This window comes from Corvus kubaryi, unplaced genomic scaffold, assembly GCF_017639235.1.
Source record: "Corvus kubaryi isolate FWS band 111438036 unplaced genomic scaffold, C.kubaryi_AGA036_p1.0 37396, whole genome shotgun sequence".
In the NCBI taxonomy this organism is placed as follows: Eukaryota; Metazoa; Chordata; class Aves; order Passeriformes; family Corvidae; genus Corvus; species Corvus kubaryi.
In genome coordinates, this window is record NW_024581135.1 from 200691 (window position 1) to 216268 (window position 15578).

Below are 15578 nucleotides of genomic sequence, written 5' to 3' on the forward strand. Positions count from 1 at the left end.
TCTGTATTTCTTTTTCTACTCTAACAAACCAAAATGTATCTTTCTCTGTTCCCCATTAGTGGACATGTAGTTGGAAAAGCTGGGAGAGTGTTTCTCCTGTAACTGTCAGGAACTGCATCTCATCCCACAGGTATATTAATAATCTTTATTTTGTATGGAAAGAGTACAGTAGCTGTGCAAAAATAGAACTACAGGACAAGACTAATATAGGACTTGTACAAAATATCAAAGAAACAGTAAACAATAAATAAGCTAAAGTGTAATGATGCAAACTCCAAAAAGATTTGTAGAGCTGGGTACAGCTGTTTACAATGTACACAGAACACTGTAATCAAGCATGATGGGAAGAGTATAAAGCTGAGCACTCCAACTGAATTGCACTCATAGGAATGTCACTGCAGCCGTTCATTTTCAGAATGTTCTTGCCAATAAAAAACCTTATTTCCTCAAAAAAAGCCCTTCTCAACTTCATCCTGTCATGCAACTGCACATACACTTTCTTCACACCTTCACGTTCACTCCATCCCTTTCTTGGGTTTCCCATAAAAACATTTACTAAGCATTTAGTTGTTGTACCTTTTCACAAATAAACAATAAATCATTTTGCTTTAAGATAGCACCCAAAGGTGATTAGATACCCTATATAAAGTGCGATTATTGTTAATAGGCCATAATATTGTGTTCTTCAGTGCAATAACCAATATGGTCAAAGCCTCTCAATACACATGCAAATGTCACTCACTTTATTTGATTTCTTCTAGTTACTAAAAATAGTTATATTTACATGTCAAAGCGTGGCTGCTTATAGTTTACTCATACACAAATTATTTATGCTTCCTAAATGTACAACATGCAACCCAAATTAGATCCCGCTAGAAAAGTGATAAAATACTTTGATTTAAAAAAAAAAAGCATGCATGTACAGATCTCGGTATTCTGCAGCAGATTATCTCCCTCAGCACTGCTGTGAGACATAAGCATTTGAGAGGCACGAGTACTGTGTGTGAGATGCAACAGAACCAAAAGCCAAGACTGAAGCCCTATGTGAAAGGAAATGCTTATTTAATGGTAAAAGGTAATGGAAAGGATTTCTCTGCTCAAGCTCCTAGGACAACCCCTAACTGAGTCTTTCTACACAAATACGTTATTCCAGTTACTGTCACTGCCCTGGGATGGTAGGAACAGTTGGAAGTGGTTGTATCCCATTAAAGACTGCTCCCTGGGGCCCAGCCAGTCAGTGTTTTGTAGAGCAGTCAGACCCTGTGATGTTGTGACCCAGGTCTACCCTGTCAATGTACAGAATAGTATTTATACATTTGATTCAATGAATGATCGCTTTGGTTTTGCCTTGGTGACGTGACTGAGGTGGCCATCCTGAGTGCTGTGGGATGGCAGTTTGGCTACAGCATCAGGATGTAGATGAGAACCTTGGCTGGATGATGTACTGTCTGTACAGCGGGGAGGGATTTGGCATGTGAGCTCCTCACGTTCTTTCACTTGCATGCTGCTCTGGCTGCCGTCTCCCAGGGCAGCACTTGCAGAGGATGCTTTAGTTGAGTAGTGTTTAACTGAGAACTGCTCGAAGTTTGAGGGCTGAATGCCTGCAGAAGCAATGTATGTGGATAATCCATCGGATGCCTGAGAGTGCCAAGTGCGACTAGATTGTGTGTTTTGCTGCTGAAACCTTGCAGTCTTGTCCATGATTCCCATAAATGGGGTATTGCGAGGTCGGTACTCAGTACCCTGAGCTTGACTGATGTTAGTCTCCTTGAGTCGAACATCTGGGCCCAGCCCCTTAACACTCCCTGAAAAACTGCTGGCTGAAGTGAAACTGCTTGTTGAGCTGGCAAGAATCACACTACTGGATGGAGAAGAGCCACCACTGGGTACAGGGCTTTGCTGCCTTGAGTCACTGAAATGCATTGGAGCAGAGGCTGTTGATGTGTCAGCAGGTTTAGATTTACTGGCAAAAGAACGAGAAGAGAGAGTCTCATGATGCTGTGGATGCAAATGCTGGCCCGACACAAACTTCTCATTGTACAGTTCAGCAGTGGGATCTGTGGAAATGCTTCCAGATGACGATGTGCTTGTCCCATCCGCATGTTGACTTCTAGATTGCCGGATGGGCAAGGGACTGTGGGGAAGACGCTGCAAAGACGATTGTGTCTTGGTGCTACATTGACTGCTTCCTGGTTTCGATCCAGGCTGGATGGAGCTCAAATGCTGATTAGTTTTTACAATCTGTGCCTGCTTTGTTGGCTGCATGATCAAGCCTGGCTCTCTCAGGTACTTACTGCTTGTTCTGCTTTGAGGGGACACAGACTGAGCTTTCTGAACGTCTTCTTGAAGGGTCCTGCTAAATAATGAAGCAGCTGAGGAACACTGCAGCCTTTGTGGAGGGGAAACAGATTCATTGGGGTGTGGCAGCTCATCGTCCCTGTCTTCAAGATTAAAATTATCATTCACACCTGGTACAATGCCCTCCTCCTCATTATCAGAGTTGTTGGCTTGCTCAAGTAGCTGTGGAGAGTGATGCTTCTGTTGCTGTGTTCTCTGGAACTGTTTGCATTCCTCTTCCACCCGAGCCAGGAGACGTTTTATCTCCTGATTGCTGGGACACAGCTGAGTGGCTTCCCGTAGATCAGCGAGAGCAGCAAGTAGTTTTCTGTTCAGGAAGAAATAAGTAAACAGTGAAAACTGGGGCAAATCCGAGTCCCAGCCAGGTTTGTCCCAGTCCAGCTCCACCCTTGCAGTGAAATATCCTGATTAGTTGTTTCCTGCTGCAGGTGGTGACAGATAAGAACTAGAAGTTCTCCACCTCAGGAAATTCATAACTAGGGTGGAAGTACAGACCCAACGCTGAGCCCTTCTCTCCAGTATCCTGACACCCCATGAAGGCAGGCAGGAGAACTCTCTCTGCTGGGAACACCAGGAACTGACACTTTGTCTCAGAAGCTCTTCACAGTTACCTCCAGAGTAGGGAACCTGCTGAACTCTGCTTTGTGACCATTTATTGACACCTTTAGAAAAAACATGGTGAATCAAAAAGGCACCTCTTCCTGTACTTCAGCTACACCACTATAGTTTGTTATTTTTCCAACCTAACGAGAGACCTCCTCTCTCCCCTTGTTTTTTATCTTCAACTGCTAATGATTCATCATATTCTGTCTATCATAGCAGTGGGTAAAAAATTGTAAACTTGGCAATAAATAATGAAATGCTGGAGTTGGGTGGCACACTGCTGGCCACATTCTGCTGTGTCAGGTGGAGAAGCAGACCCACTCACTGTTAAAATAATCCCTCTTCAAGTCAATTTGTTACTTTCTGGACTGCCTTGTAAGTACTTACAGAGTATTCAATATTGCTATTTGAATGTGGTTGGCTTTATCTGATACAGAGACCTAGTACAGACGCAAAGTGCACTAAAAATAATATTTTATTTGCAAATTTGAAATATAACTAGCAGAAAAGAACAAGTTATTAAAAATGCTAAGTTTAAAAAAAAAAAAATCTGTTCAGACAGATGCACAGAATCAAACAGTACCTGCTGTTCCTCTTGGCTCGTGCTCTGGCGTAATAGGCTTCGTAACACTTAGGTTTCAGATCCAAGGCTTTGGTAGCAAACTCTTCAGCCATACCAAAATCCTGATAATGGAATCAAACATGCTCGTTACACAGCGGCAGTCAAAGCAAGCTGCAAGCTCTGGGGTCGTGCTCTGGCTCCAGGAGGATAGCCAGCACACGTGGCAGAGGCTCCTGCCCCAGTCAGCAAGAGCAGGTATTTTCTCAAAGCACACATGAGCACAACCATGGCACCTGCTTGTGCTGCGTGATAACAAAGGGTGGTGGCGGTGTTTTCCATTCAGTCTTTTAAAAGTACCACAGAGGTCCAGCAGTTCATCATTCCAAAATAACTGCATGATGTGAGACCAGCTGTAATAGATCCCCCACAGCAACATGCCCTCATCTTATAAGCCACCCATTGATTGACATAATAAAGCCCAAAATCAGGATATAGTGAAAAGGATTCTAAAATAGCACAGATAGATGTCCACGTACAACCCCACAATGGAGTAGGATGTAAGTCTCAGATTCCCAATGCCAGAGAGGCAGCAGACTAATAGCAAGAGCTTACATTTGTTTTGCGGCGACATCGTGACAAGTTCAGGTATAACGAAACTCTCAGCTCAGTGAAGGCTTTCGTTTCCTCACCAAACCCTTCCCTTGGGAACTTCCTCAATGCATACTGATAGCGCTGTGCTGCTTCCTTCATCTTGCCCTTCTGCAAATTTTAGGGAACGAGGTTTTTCACAAACTTTTAATATTTCAATACTGTTGCAAAAAAGCGTATTTATATTTGACATCTACCAAGAGGTGCTCTTCAAGTAGAAAACACAGAGACAGGTTTTTTAATAAATATACACAGTATGAACTATACTGTCAGACAAGCACAGCGAGAGAACCTGCATGTTAACCAGAATTTGTGTTTCTTTCTGAACTCGAATGCTTAATGGTATGTGATGTGGGTAATATTTGCCCTAATATGTACTACTAGTACCAGAAAATAATCACGTATGATCTTGTTTCATTTTGAACAGAATAGTAATATACCAGATTATATAGTTGAAAAGGAGGCATAAAGGCATTCAGTCTACCTTCAGGCAGAAGTCCAGTGTTCTGCTGTCAGAAAAAAATAAAAATCTACCTACTTTATACAGTGTATTTCCTTCGTCCATCAGTTTCTGCAGAAGAATCAGGAGAATATCAGGTTTGGAGGTGGCCATTGCCCATGCTGCATTTCCTGCAAGTTAAATTTTAAGGGTCTCTGACAAAAGGGAAGAAAGTGTGTTTCTGCTGTCTACCACAGTAGAAAGCCTGGTCTTACTTCAGTACATATTCCACCTACATGGAAACAGTATTACTATTGTCGTCGTAATTAGGGTGTACACATTTAAAATACATCTATGCCCCACCACCACCACCTGGACAGCAGCCAGGTATTACATGGTCTGATACATTTCACCCCTGTGTAGGAATGTATAGAAGTCACAATTAAATTCAGGCCTAAGTAGAGACCTGTATTGATCATACTTACTACCCAAATAATATGAACTAGTGATTCAAAGGTACTAAATATTCAATAATTATCACATACACAACTGCACCATGTACTTGCCTACTGATAATACAGGACTTATATTTTTTTGGCCTGCCCTGTGCAAAAATACACAATTCTATAGTTTATTAGAAGAATGTTATTTAAATCATTAATAGTGTCAGAATTATTTATCAGTAATAGCACAATCATAATTTTCTTATTTAAATATATTAAAGCAGGGTAACCATATACAGTGACTCCTCCAAACCTCACCATCAGCACACATCAAAGAAGGAGCAGAATAAAAGTCCTTGCATTTCCTCACTTGTAAAGCAAGTCTTGCGTGTCTGCCTTTAAAGGGGAGGAGATAGTTTCCCTTGAGTGGGCATCTGCAAACCAGACAGCCTGCAAAAATCTGGTGTTTTGAGTTACTTAACCTGTTTTACAGAGATAACTAACTCTGGCAGAGCAGAATCCAGTTGTTTCTCCTGGTGCAGGGCAGTTTCACTAACCTAGCTTAGCTCCTTTTCTCAGCAGCATGACCACGACTGAGGTATTGCGGCAGCCAATCGCTCTGTCCAGCGGCCTCATGCCACTGTGGTCCATGTGCTCAATCATTGCTCCTTTCTCCACCAAATACTGCACCTGGGAGAAGAAGTAAGACATGCCGTGTAACATGGCTTTTGGTAGGAAAGGCAGACCAATTAAGTATTTTAGGTACTATGTAATCTTCTTTGAAACACAGTGAGCATATGGTGCAGAGTACAGTACAGCCATCTAAAGTCCACTGAGGGCACTGTAGCATAGGCAGGTTGGAGGGAAGTAGTAGTTCTTTCCTGTAACCATTACTTGCCCAAGTGCGACCAGCAGTGATCTTGTCAGGGAAGAGGCACCAACAGTCCTGCCCATGGACAGGCCCCACGACCCACAGCCATACTCAAGGACCTCTTCACTGGCACTGCCCCTGTCCCAGCCTGGCCAGTGGCTGAGCACAGACCTACTGAAGGGACCAGTCTGGCCATGGAAATGGAAGCTGGCACCACAGCAGCACAATGACCTACAGCAAATGCAGGGACAGGAAGGAGCCTGGACACCCCTCATTCCCCATCAGTGTCTTGAGTACCCAGTGTCACCTGCAAAAACACACACAGTATCTGAAAACTACCGAAGTCACTAAGGAACCCGATGGCTTATTTTCAAGTTAATTCAGACAAAGGCTGAATGGGACAAAGTGCTACAGCGAGTTCCATGCCACAGCAGCACCTGAAACAGACCCTGTCTATGCAAGCTGCAGAAACACAGCTGTGAGTGTGAGAGGCTGCATGTGCTGCTGTTCTGTCTAGTTCCTTGCTGACCTTTTGGATCTGTCCACAGTGTACGCAGACCTGTGTACGCCCTTCCTCTTCTTGAGGTCTTTGCTCTTTGAGGGCACCAACTGACCAGGACCCTGAGAAGGGACTTCTGAGGGTTTGCAGCATAATTCTGGGCTTCTATTTAATCTAGAAAACGCTTTCCTGAGCAAACATTTGCACTGAAGTCAAGATACGAGCAGTGTAACCATCTTGGCTATTTCCCCAAATTTCCTATTTTGGTAGGCAATAGTTTTTCTACATTTTTATAACTTTTTCTTCAATTTTCTGTTTTGTTACACTTACAATATCAGCATCTCCATAAAAAGCTGCCAAGTCTAGGGGTGTTCGTCCATTTTTGTCTGTCTGATCAGTTGTTGCACCTTTCTCTACTAAATACTGAACCACTTCCTTGTGGCCTTTCAAACATGCCCAGCTCAGAGCTGTCAGTCCTTCCTTGTCCAGAGATGAAATAGTTGCACCTGAAAAATGAAAATGAACTTTGTTATGAAGATTATCTATTTAAACGGAAAAATTGCATAACTCACCCAGATGCAATCCTGGTGCATCTGTGCCGCTGTAATCCGTTATTTATCTTCTACCTTCAGAAAGGAGAAATTCCACAGTGCTCAGATGTCCTTCACAAGAAGCCACCATCAGTGGTGTCCGGCCTTGCTTGTCACTTAAATTCACATCAGCCCCATGCTCCACTAGAAGTTTAGCAATCTGAAACAGAAAATATCAATTTAAAAATACATTCCTTGCACCAGGGGGGGTTAGATTGGATATTAGGAGAATTTTTTCTCAGAAAGTGCTGTCCATCCCTGGCACAAGGGGTAGGGGTGGAATTCCCATCTGCCACATCCCTGAAGGGATTCAAAAGCCCCATGGGTGTAACACTTCAGGACATGGGTTAGTTTGGCCTTGGCAGTACGGGGGAACAATTGTACTTGATGGCCTTGGAGGGCTTTTCCCATCTTACCAACTCTATGACTTTATGAAATCGGCAGATTTAGATTTCAGCCATAATATCATGAACTTTTAAGAAAGAGGACTAAGGTGGTATTTATGGCAACCACTGAGAAATTGTATGTAGCTCAAGCCCTGACTGCAGTTCCAGGCCTTCTCCTGACAGGAGAGGCCAGCATGAGGAAGGCTTCTGAATCCAAGGTTCTCTCTCTTCACAGCAGCAGTATAAAAGATCTGAAATCACCTCTGATCTTCGTCTAGGAAATAAAGTATTTTAACTCACATTATTTTTCAAGTATATTATAACTGAGACTGTTGTGAAGCCAATGTGCTTTTTAAGTTATTTCAAGGGATACAAAGGGTTTGGAAATGAAGCTTCTGAGCATATCCCTCTGAAGCTGATGCAAACACATATTAGAAAATTGACACTAATTATTTTCAAAACTAGAGATGGGAGGAATTAGCGACCACATCCCAAAGGATCCCCAAAGCTGTGCCAGACCTGCCAGTGGCCCTGCCGGACTGCGCAGAGTAGTGGGGGAACGCCCCTCCTGCTGGCTCTTGTCACGGCCGCTCCATGCCCAAGGAGTAACTTGCACACTTCCAGCTTCCCTCTTCCTGCAGCAGCTGTCAGGGCTAGAGAAAGTATTTGCATCAGTATCAGCTCTTGGCTTATTTGGCCTTTGGACACATGCACAATACGTGAGTGTTACTGAATCCCCCCATTCTTTCAGCTTTTAATTGTGACACTGAAAGCTGGAAAGAACAAAAAAAAGAAAATCCTTTCCCCATCATGATTTTTCCCCCCCTCTTCTATTTTTCTCATATTGTGTTTTAAACAGAACTTGAAATTTAAATTTTGTTTTTTGTGTTGAAGCCTCACCAGTCATGCCAACAATGTTTAGAAAATGAGTCCATGTGTGACTTATGCAAGAATAGCAAAGGACTTGCCCCTCCAGTTTCTAAAGCCTAATAACTTGCATTTTCTACTAAGAAGTAGTAAGAAGTGGGTCAAATTGTGAATTGTGAACCTTTACCCATTTTTTAGCATTTTCAAACATGATCAACCAGTATTTTTTTTTTTAATTCCAATGACTACTGGAAGTAAAAGAAATCACAAACACTGCAGGAAGAAGTAAATTTTTCTTTTTTTTTTTAGCATTCCCTCCTCACTCAACGAAACTTCACTGTGTTGTTTAGAGCTGAACAACTGGAAAGTAAATGTTATGGATATCAGTATTACAAGCAAAAGAGTCAAGTCTTGTTCAAAAATCCCCCTTTCAGGGAGTTCGCTTCCTGAATGAGTGAAGATTCCCAATTCATTCTGCAAGGATTTCAATTAAAAACACTGACAAAAAAATATTGAAGAACAAAAATAATTTAGAAACAGATGTAGGTCTTTTGGAGTTCACTGGATTTGCAACAAGGGTTTTGTACATGTGCAGGAATGAAGCACGTCTGCTTCTCTAGAATGTGAGAGGCCACTGATCATCATCCCAATGCTGCTTCCCCACCCTCAGCTGTTTCCGTGGAATGGAGATGCCCCTCACAAGGCACACCAGGGAACTGCCAGTGCAGGGATTACAGTCTGCCTTAAAAACTACATTTGGCCTCTGCCAGATGTCCAAAGGCAGGTCTTTTCTTCCACTGCCTAATTAGAATAAACCCACACTGAAACATAAGCACTGTATTTCCACAATTTTCCATCTAGTTAAAAAGTCAGTAATTTACAGTAACTTTAATATAAAATAGTTCTCCAATACTTGAGATTAATAGATTCAGTAAATTTAAACTCTAGACTCATAAAACTGCATTTTACTATTAAAACTGGTATTTTCCATTATTTTTATTATAGAAAATTAAATTTAAAAAGTAAGATTAAAAGCTCCTTAAATCAGCAACCCTAATTAGGAAACATACGGGAAGGGAAATACCTGTTTCTCCCCACAAGGCATCAGTGTCATTGATGTCCATGTCATGGTCCTTTTCAACTGTCAAGATGTAATGAACCACCTGCCAGAAACAGTGAGCAGAGATGTGCTGAGCCACAAGAGCATCAGTTGTCACTATACGATACAGCAGGAGATAAAAGATGTAAAATAAGTAAGAGTGCTTCTCTCTCAATGCATATAATCAATAGAAAAGAAAATCGGTATCACTCACAACAAGTTCAGTAGGATTTTAGAATGACTTGAAGGCAAGTGAATGTTACTGAAAAACATTTTTAATGCTGATATTCAGGAGTTGATTGCTTTCATTTAATCAGTGGACAGCAAACAAGAACTTTCATGAGACAACTTCCAAGAACAGAGAGGAAAAAGTGGACAGAAAATTACATATAAACAAATCCTGAAGCAAACTATTACTGGATACTCAGCTAGAGCATTTCAACCAGCTGCTAATACATACTACAATAAATATCAGAAGTTTCAACAATTCTTTCCCAGCCTCTTTCAAAAACAGCTGCAAGCACTGGTGTACAGTTCTGATGATTTCAAACAGATCTGGAAGTACCTGAATTCCCAACCCACCTGGCAGTGCCCCATGCTGGCAGCTGCTGTGAGAGCTTGTTGTAGTGCCTGGCGCTTCCTCAGTGAATCCTGTTCTCGGGAGGGACTCACCCAAACCAAGCCGAGCAAGAACTCAAGGATTTCGCAGTGTCCTCTCAGCGCACTATGGACCAAAGCACACTGGCCCTTCTTGTCTGCAAAGTCAGCCTGAAGCGGGGGAAAAAAGAATGTCTGAGGTTAAAAGGTGCAGTGAAAGGCTGTGGAGAGGAGACGCTCTAGAGTGCTGTGGGAGAGCAGCTCTCGCTCCTGACTTCCAGGGCAAGGAGGAACATCTGGGGAATCACAGGCCCAACAGCCTCACCTGAGCAGCTGGGAAGGTGATGGAAGAACTAATCCTGGAGAGCACTGCCAAACACAGGAAGGACAAGGTAAGCAAGACCAGCCAGCATGGGCTTGCCAAGGGGAGATCATGCTTAGCCTGTGGGACAGCCAGCAGCTCTGAGGGGACCAGAGGGTGGGTCAAGAGAGCTGGGGATGCCCTTGACCTCGACTTTAGAGGGCTCCAGCACTCTCTCAGTAACAGTCACTGACAAACTGATGACAACAGGTTGTGGAAGTGCACAGTGAGGTGCACTCAAAACTGGCTGAACGGCTCTGCCAGAGGGTTGTGATCAGTGGTGCGTGGAAAATGCTTCACTGAAGTCTGGACTCAAGACTATGCCTGATAATTATATACTTAAGTAATCAATAACAGCTTTCTTACACCTTTGTATGACTCTTCTGGCTGCAGGCTTTGCAATCTTTGTGCACCAGCTTACCTTTGCACCTTTTCTGCACAGCAGTGACACGATATTCATGTGACCTGCAGCAGCTGCATAACTAAGGGCTGTCATGCCGTTTTCTGAAGTTCCATCAATAGCAGCTCCAAACTCTAGTAAAAGAGTGACCACTTCTTCGTGTCCAAGGTGCGACTGAACACACAGCACTGGAGCATTATTCAGTACTTCAGTCCTGTAATTCACATTTGCTCCTGCCAAAATCAGCAGCCGACTCACCTAAAATTTAATTTAAACAAAACAATGTTTTCCTCAGATTTGTCTGAATTTGGTACTTTGATCAGGTACTCATTTGTTACTCCCTAATTTTGATGCAGATTTTACTGGCAGACATCAACGTTAACACACAGATAGCAACATACCAGTTTAAAATCTTCTCTGAGTAAATATAATATTGTATTACTGACCACTGCACTCCCAAGAAAAGACTTGTCTCTCCCCTGAAACTCACTGCTCTCATCACAATCACGTGTAACTTGCTACTACTCTGCAACTACCTCTGTTAAGAGAGAACCAGACTGCATAAAAAGCAAATCTCAAAAAAAAAAAACGGCCAGAGCATGGATGTGTGTGTTCATGTACACACAAATTTCCAATCAAAAGCCTTAGCAGTTGGCTCAAATTCCAACTGACTGACTTGGATTTTGCTATCCTTCATCTGGGGATTCAAATAATAGCGCAAAGTTGTGGTATTTTAAATCCTTTCCTCTCACAGTATTCCCCCTTTTACAGCTGACACTTTCCCATAGAAGCAAAGAGCAGGGAGCTCTGCCCAGCAAGGCCATGTGGGACATCCACCCTCAAAAATGCACCAAACACACTCACCTGTGCTACAGAGCACAGCTGCAGCAGAAAAAAGGCAAAACGCTTCTTTCCATCAAAACTATCGAGGAAAACTGATTTCAACTTTAGCAACACCTTACAAAAGTACACAAAGGAGTTCAGGTCCAGATGCTTTTCTGCTGAAGGGTTACACTGACTTCAGCATTCACCAGCCAAGTGCCAGCAGCAGTGCCAGACAAAGAGCTGACTACAGCCGTGCTGATGCTCTTACCTTCACGTTGGGTGTGTAGATGTTTCTTAGAGAAGCCAGGGCTGTAGACAGTCCATCAGTACTATAGCCAATCCACAAGGCTTGGAGATGACTGGAAGAAATTCCGGTCCTTTTACTGAGACCCTAACAGAAATGATATAACAGGAAATCTCTCTATAGAATTAGAAATCCTATTTTAATCTACAACTCAATATTAAAAAGCAGTAAAATCTGGATTGATAGCACTACCAAGTATTTTGCATAAGCTTCAAACAAATTATTCAAGCAAGTCAGAGGAGAATATCTACAATGCATTCAGATGATAAAGGTCATAAAGCCTACTAAGCTGCAAGCTTTACCTTAAAAATGTGAGCTTTAAGTATATGATGGCCAAGTTCCATGGTTTGTTGGCGGTTTAACTTTCCCTCCTGTCGAGAAAACATGAAAGCCAGTAGAGCATGTCCATTCCTAATAAAAAGGATTGAGAGAACCACTTTTATAACTGTATTTCAGTAAATATTCTAACACATCTTTATTCCTAACAGCTCAACTTTGTCAGACTATTGAAACATACCATCACATCTAAACAGAATTCTTTCCATAACAAAATAATGCAAAATTAAAAATGGCAAATTTTGAATATGAAACACACTCCTGGTATTTCTGTGCTGTCCCTTCAGAAGGGGCCTGTGTCAGCTTTGAACTGGTTTACATACTGCTCCTTTTTGCATTCTCAGAGCCAGGAACTGCAGGCATCTCAGACAAAAGCCAATCCTTTTAGAAGCATAAGATCTGAATACTTGAAAAATTTGAGATGAAATGTGTATTTAGTAATTCTACACCTACATTATAGGTGGTCAATGTTCTAGGAAACAGTGAGAGTGGCATAACCTTGAGAAAACAAGGTTACCATATACTATTTGTTAATCAGACTATACATTGGAACCGGGCAATTAGCCATATGCTAACTGGACTCTCCACCTGAGGGGGGAAGTTGTGGGAAGGGACTTCTCACCCCATTGTCAGACATTTCTGAACAAAACCTTCCGAAATCAGAAGCTCTACCTGGGCCCAGGCAGCCCCCACTGCTGCTGGGGCAAGTGCCAGGAGTTCCCAGCGTGGCGGGACCAGGGGTCCATGAGGCTGCAACCCCCCAGTCCCACCTACAGAACTGGTTCTGTTACAGCCACTTGGAAAGCTCTTGGAAAGTCTTGGGTTAGTAATAATTTTAAATGTCACCATTACTTATTCTTCTGTAAAAACCAAAAACTGTAAACCCCAAAGAACATGAAAAAAAAATACTGGGGAGCCAACTGTGAGGACATGACAAACAGGAACAGCCACTGTCTCCAACTCAACCAACTCCTGCTCTCCAAGTCACAGAAAGTGAGCTGGAATAAGCTGAAACAATGCCAGCAGGATATAATTACAGCACAAAATGTCTTAATATTTTTATGTTTAAAAAAGCCCAAACAATCTGCTCCTTCTATTCCTGCACTCTACGTTACATAGACAAGGTGCTGCTGCACGGGATTCTCAACAATTTTGCTGTATTAGTAACAATATAGCACTCTCATTTCTCCATGAAGGTAGCAGAGTCAGATGCAAACTTCTGACTTCTATAGAGTCAATTATGCATTGTAAACTTTGAATCTTGAGTCACATCTACCCCTAAATATATAAAAGTGTTCATTTTGGAAAAAATTATTTGTACTTGTATTTAACATTACTCTTTCCTCTCACCAATTGTTGCAATCAATTATACAAAACCTAACTTTGGTTATTTGAACATGAATTACTGCAGTTTTTATTTACCTTGGCTCACATAAGAAGTCAGTATTTTCACCTTCTGCTCTCCAGACAAGCCATTCCCTGAAGGAAGGATGGCAGAACATGCGTGTTTTGTCACGTCTTTTGATCAGAAAACACGAAAGGGCTTCCATCCTCTGGCTGAAGTCTTCCCATTGTTGTTCACCATTTATTTGTCCTGCATTAATAGCCTGGAAAATCTGGTCATCTGTCATGGGATGCAGGGATGCCAGTGCCACATTCAGTATGGGCTGAGCTCGCTCAAAAGCAGAGTTTGTCATGAACTTCATATTGCACTGCAGTAAGTACAGCTCTGACAGAGACACAGGAACAACTTTGTAGCTTGCACTTTTGATTACTAAATGACCTTTTTGGAAAAGATCCAGAGTGAGTTTCAAATAGAGGTAAGATCCCAGGCTTCTCATGATCAGGTGGTTACTCACTTTCCCAATAGTAGCTGCATCAGCTTTTCCATTTAAAGACATGTTGTTTATAATTTCCTGACTGTTATTAATTCTGTACTGAATATAAGCATTCAAATCATTGTGAATTTCTTTGTTGTCTGGAAAATTGTCCAGGGATATTGCGATAAATGGTAGTGAACTTACCACTTCCTGTGAGGGAGAGAGGGGGGGAAAAAAAGAAAGAAAAGAACAAAACAAAAAACCAAAGACATTACAGTATTCCAGCACTGAGAACTCAATGATGCATCTCTGCTACATTCCCCTTCTGTAGTGAGTGCCAGATTAAAAAGGAATTCAGTATCCCTGAGATGGTTTTGCAAATATTGCCCCCTCGTAAGAGGTAGAACAGTATTTCTACATTTTATCATTTTTCATAGGAAGGTCTCAAATATTTCACTGACCAAACTCAACAATTGAAGGGGATGAGAAATGACCACTTTGAAGTTAAGGAAATGGAAAACAGTTACCAGAATTGGACCCTGAGACAGGCCAGGGAAAGGGGAAGGCAAAAGGAATGATCTATTAGGCAGGAATGTTTTATTAAGAAGTATCACAAATGACAGGAGGGAAAAGACTCCCCTTATCATTTCACCTTCCACTAACAATGTACCAGAAAGGTGGCTTGCACACACCCCCAGCCCCACGTGCCTGAAGGCAAGTACCAAGTACAGCACAGACACTTCAGCAGGTTCACCTGAACACACTTTCATGTTTCTGTAACACAGAACACTTTTATGTTTATGTAAATAAAGATCCAAAAGACCTTTATTTAAAAGAAACACTTTTACTACTTCTAACTTAAACTTCATAAAGTAAAACTTCTGAAGTTTAACATTAAATTTTCAAAAATTAAAGTTTGAGAACCAGAAACTTCTTACATAGTCATATATTAGAAGGGTTTAACAAACATCTCCAGACTTTCACAACACAAAAAGGAACTCTATTCCACTTTATGTAATTAAATGGATTTCAGAAACCTGCACTTTCAGACTAGTGAGATGTTTTAAGCAAAGACAAACTTCTCCAGAGATGGAATAGTCCCTGCTACAGAAATCCCTTCCTAAATGCAAAAATTTAGTTCAGAAATAGACTCTTAAGCCAGTTAAACACTATGAGTGCTAGTGGCAAGCAGGCAGAGAAGAAATAAACTCTCAGAGGCTGTACTGAAGCACGCCTGCACCTTAACATTGCACTCCTGAGGTACAAGGGATCAGACTCAAATTCCTAATTTCTTGTATTAACCACTCTACTGATAGATGCAATTAAGTGATTCACAATGGAAAAGGCCTCCAATATTTTATAGATAGGAAGGAAGGAAGGAAGGAATTCGGAAGGAAGGAAGGAAGGAATTCGGAAGGAATTCGGAAGGAATTCGGAAGGAAGGAAGGAAGGAAGGAATTCGGAAGGAATTCGGAAGGAATTCGGAAGGAAGGAAGGAAGGAAGGAAGGAAGGAAGGAAGGAAGGAAGGAAGGAAGGAAGGAAGGAAGGAATTCGGAAGGAAGGAAGGAA

The 15578-nt window shown here is 42.0% G+C and overlaps 1 protein-coding gene across 9 annotated transcripts in view; it reads right to left on the minus strand.

Annotated features, from left to right (window-relative positions):
- Nucleotides 1-15578, minus strand: part of TANC1 (tetratricopeptide repeat, ankyrin repeat and coiled-coil containing 1) — a 68958-nt gene that overhangs the window by 3713 nt on the left and 49667 nt on the right. For 8 of the 9 annotated variants that reach the window (XM_042041308.1, XM_042041305.1, XM_042041303.1 and 5 more), the window contains 14 exons: nt 13611-14218; nt 12155-12263; nt 11817-11939; nt 10745-10981; nt 9948-10133; nt 9351-9429; nt 7919-8052; nt 7050-7173; nt 6754-6929; nt 5611-5743; nt 4710-4801; nt 4136-4282; nt 3545-3645; nt 132-2665 (listed from right to left, as the gene is read on the minus strand). In XM_042041308.1, coding sequence (XP_041897242.1) covers nt 1309-2665; nt 3545-3645; nt 4136-4282; nt 4710-4801; nt 5611-5743; nt 6754-6929; nt 7050-7173; nt 7919-8052; nt 9351-9429; nt 9948-10133; nt 10745-10981; nt 11817-11939; nt 12155-12263; nt 13611-14218 — 3606 coding nt within the window. In that variant the 3' untranslated portion in view covers nt 132-1308. Of the gene's footprint in view, nt 1-131; nt 2666-3544; nt 3646-4135; nt 4283-4709; nt 4802-5610; nt 5744-6753; nt 6930-7049; nt 7174-7918; nt 8053-9350; nt 9430-9947; nt 10134-10744; nt 10982-11816; nt 11940-12154; nt 12264-13610; nt 14219-15578 lie in introns of those variants that run through there. The other variant, XR_006018225.1, reaches the window with a different exon arrangement.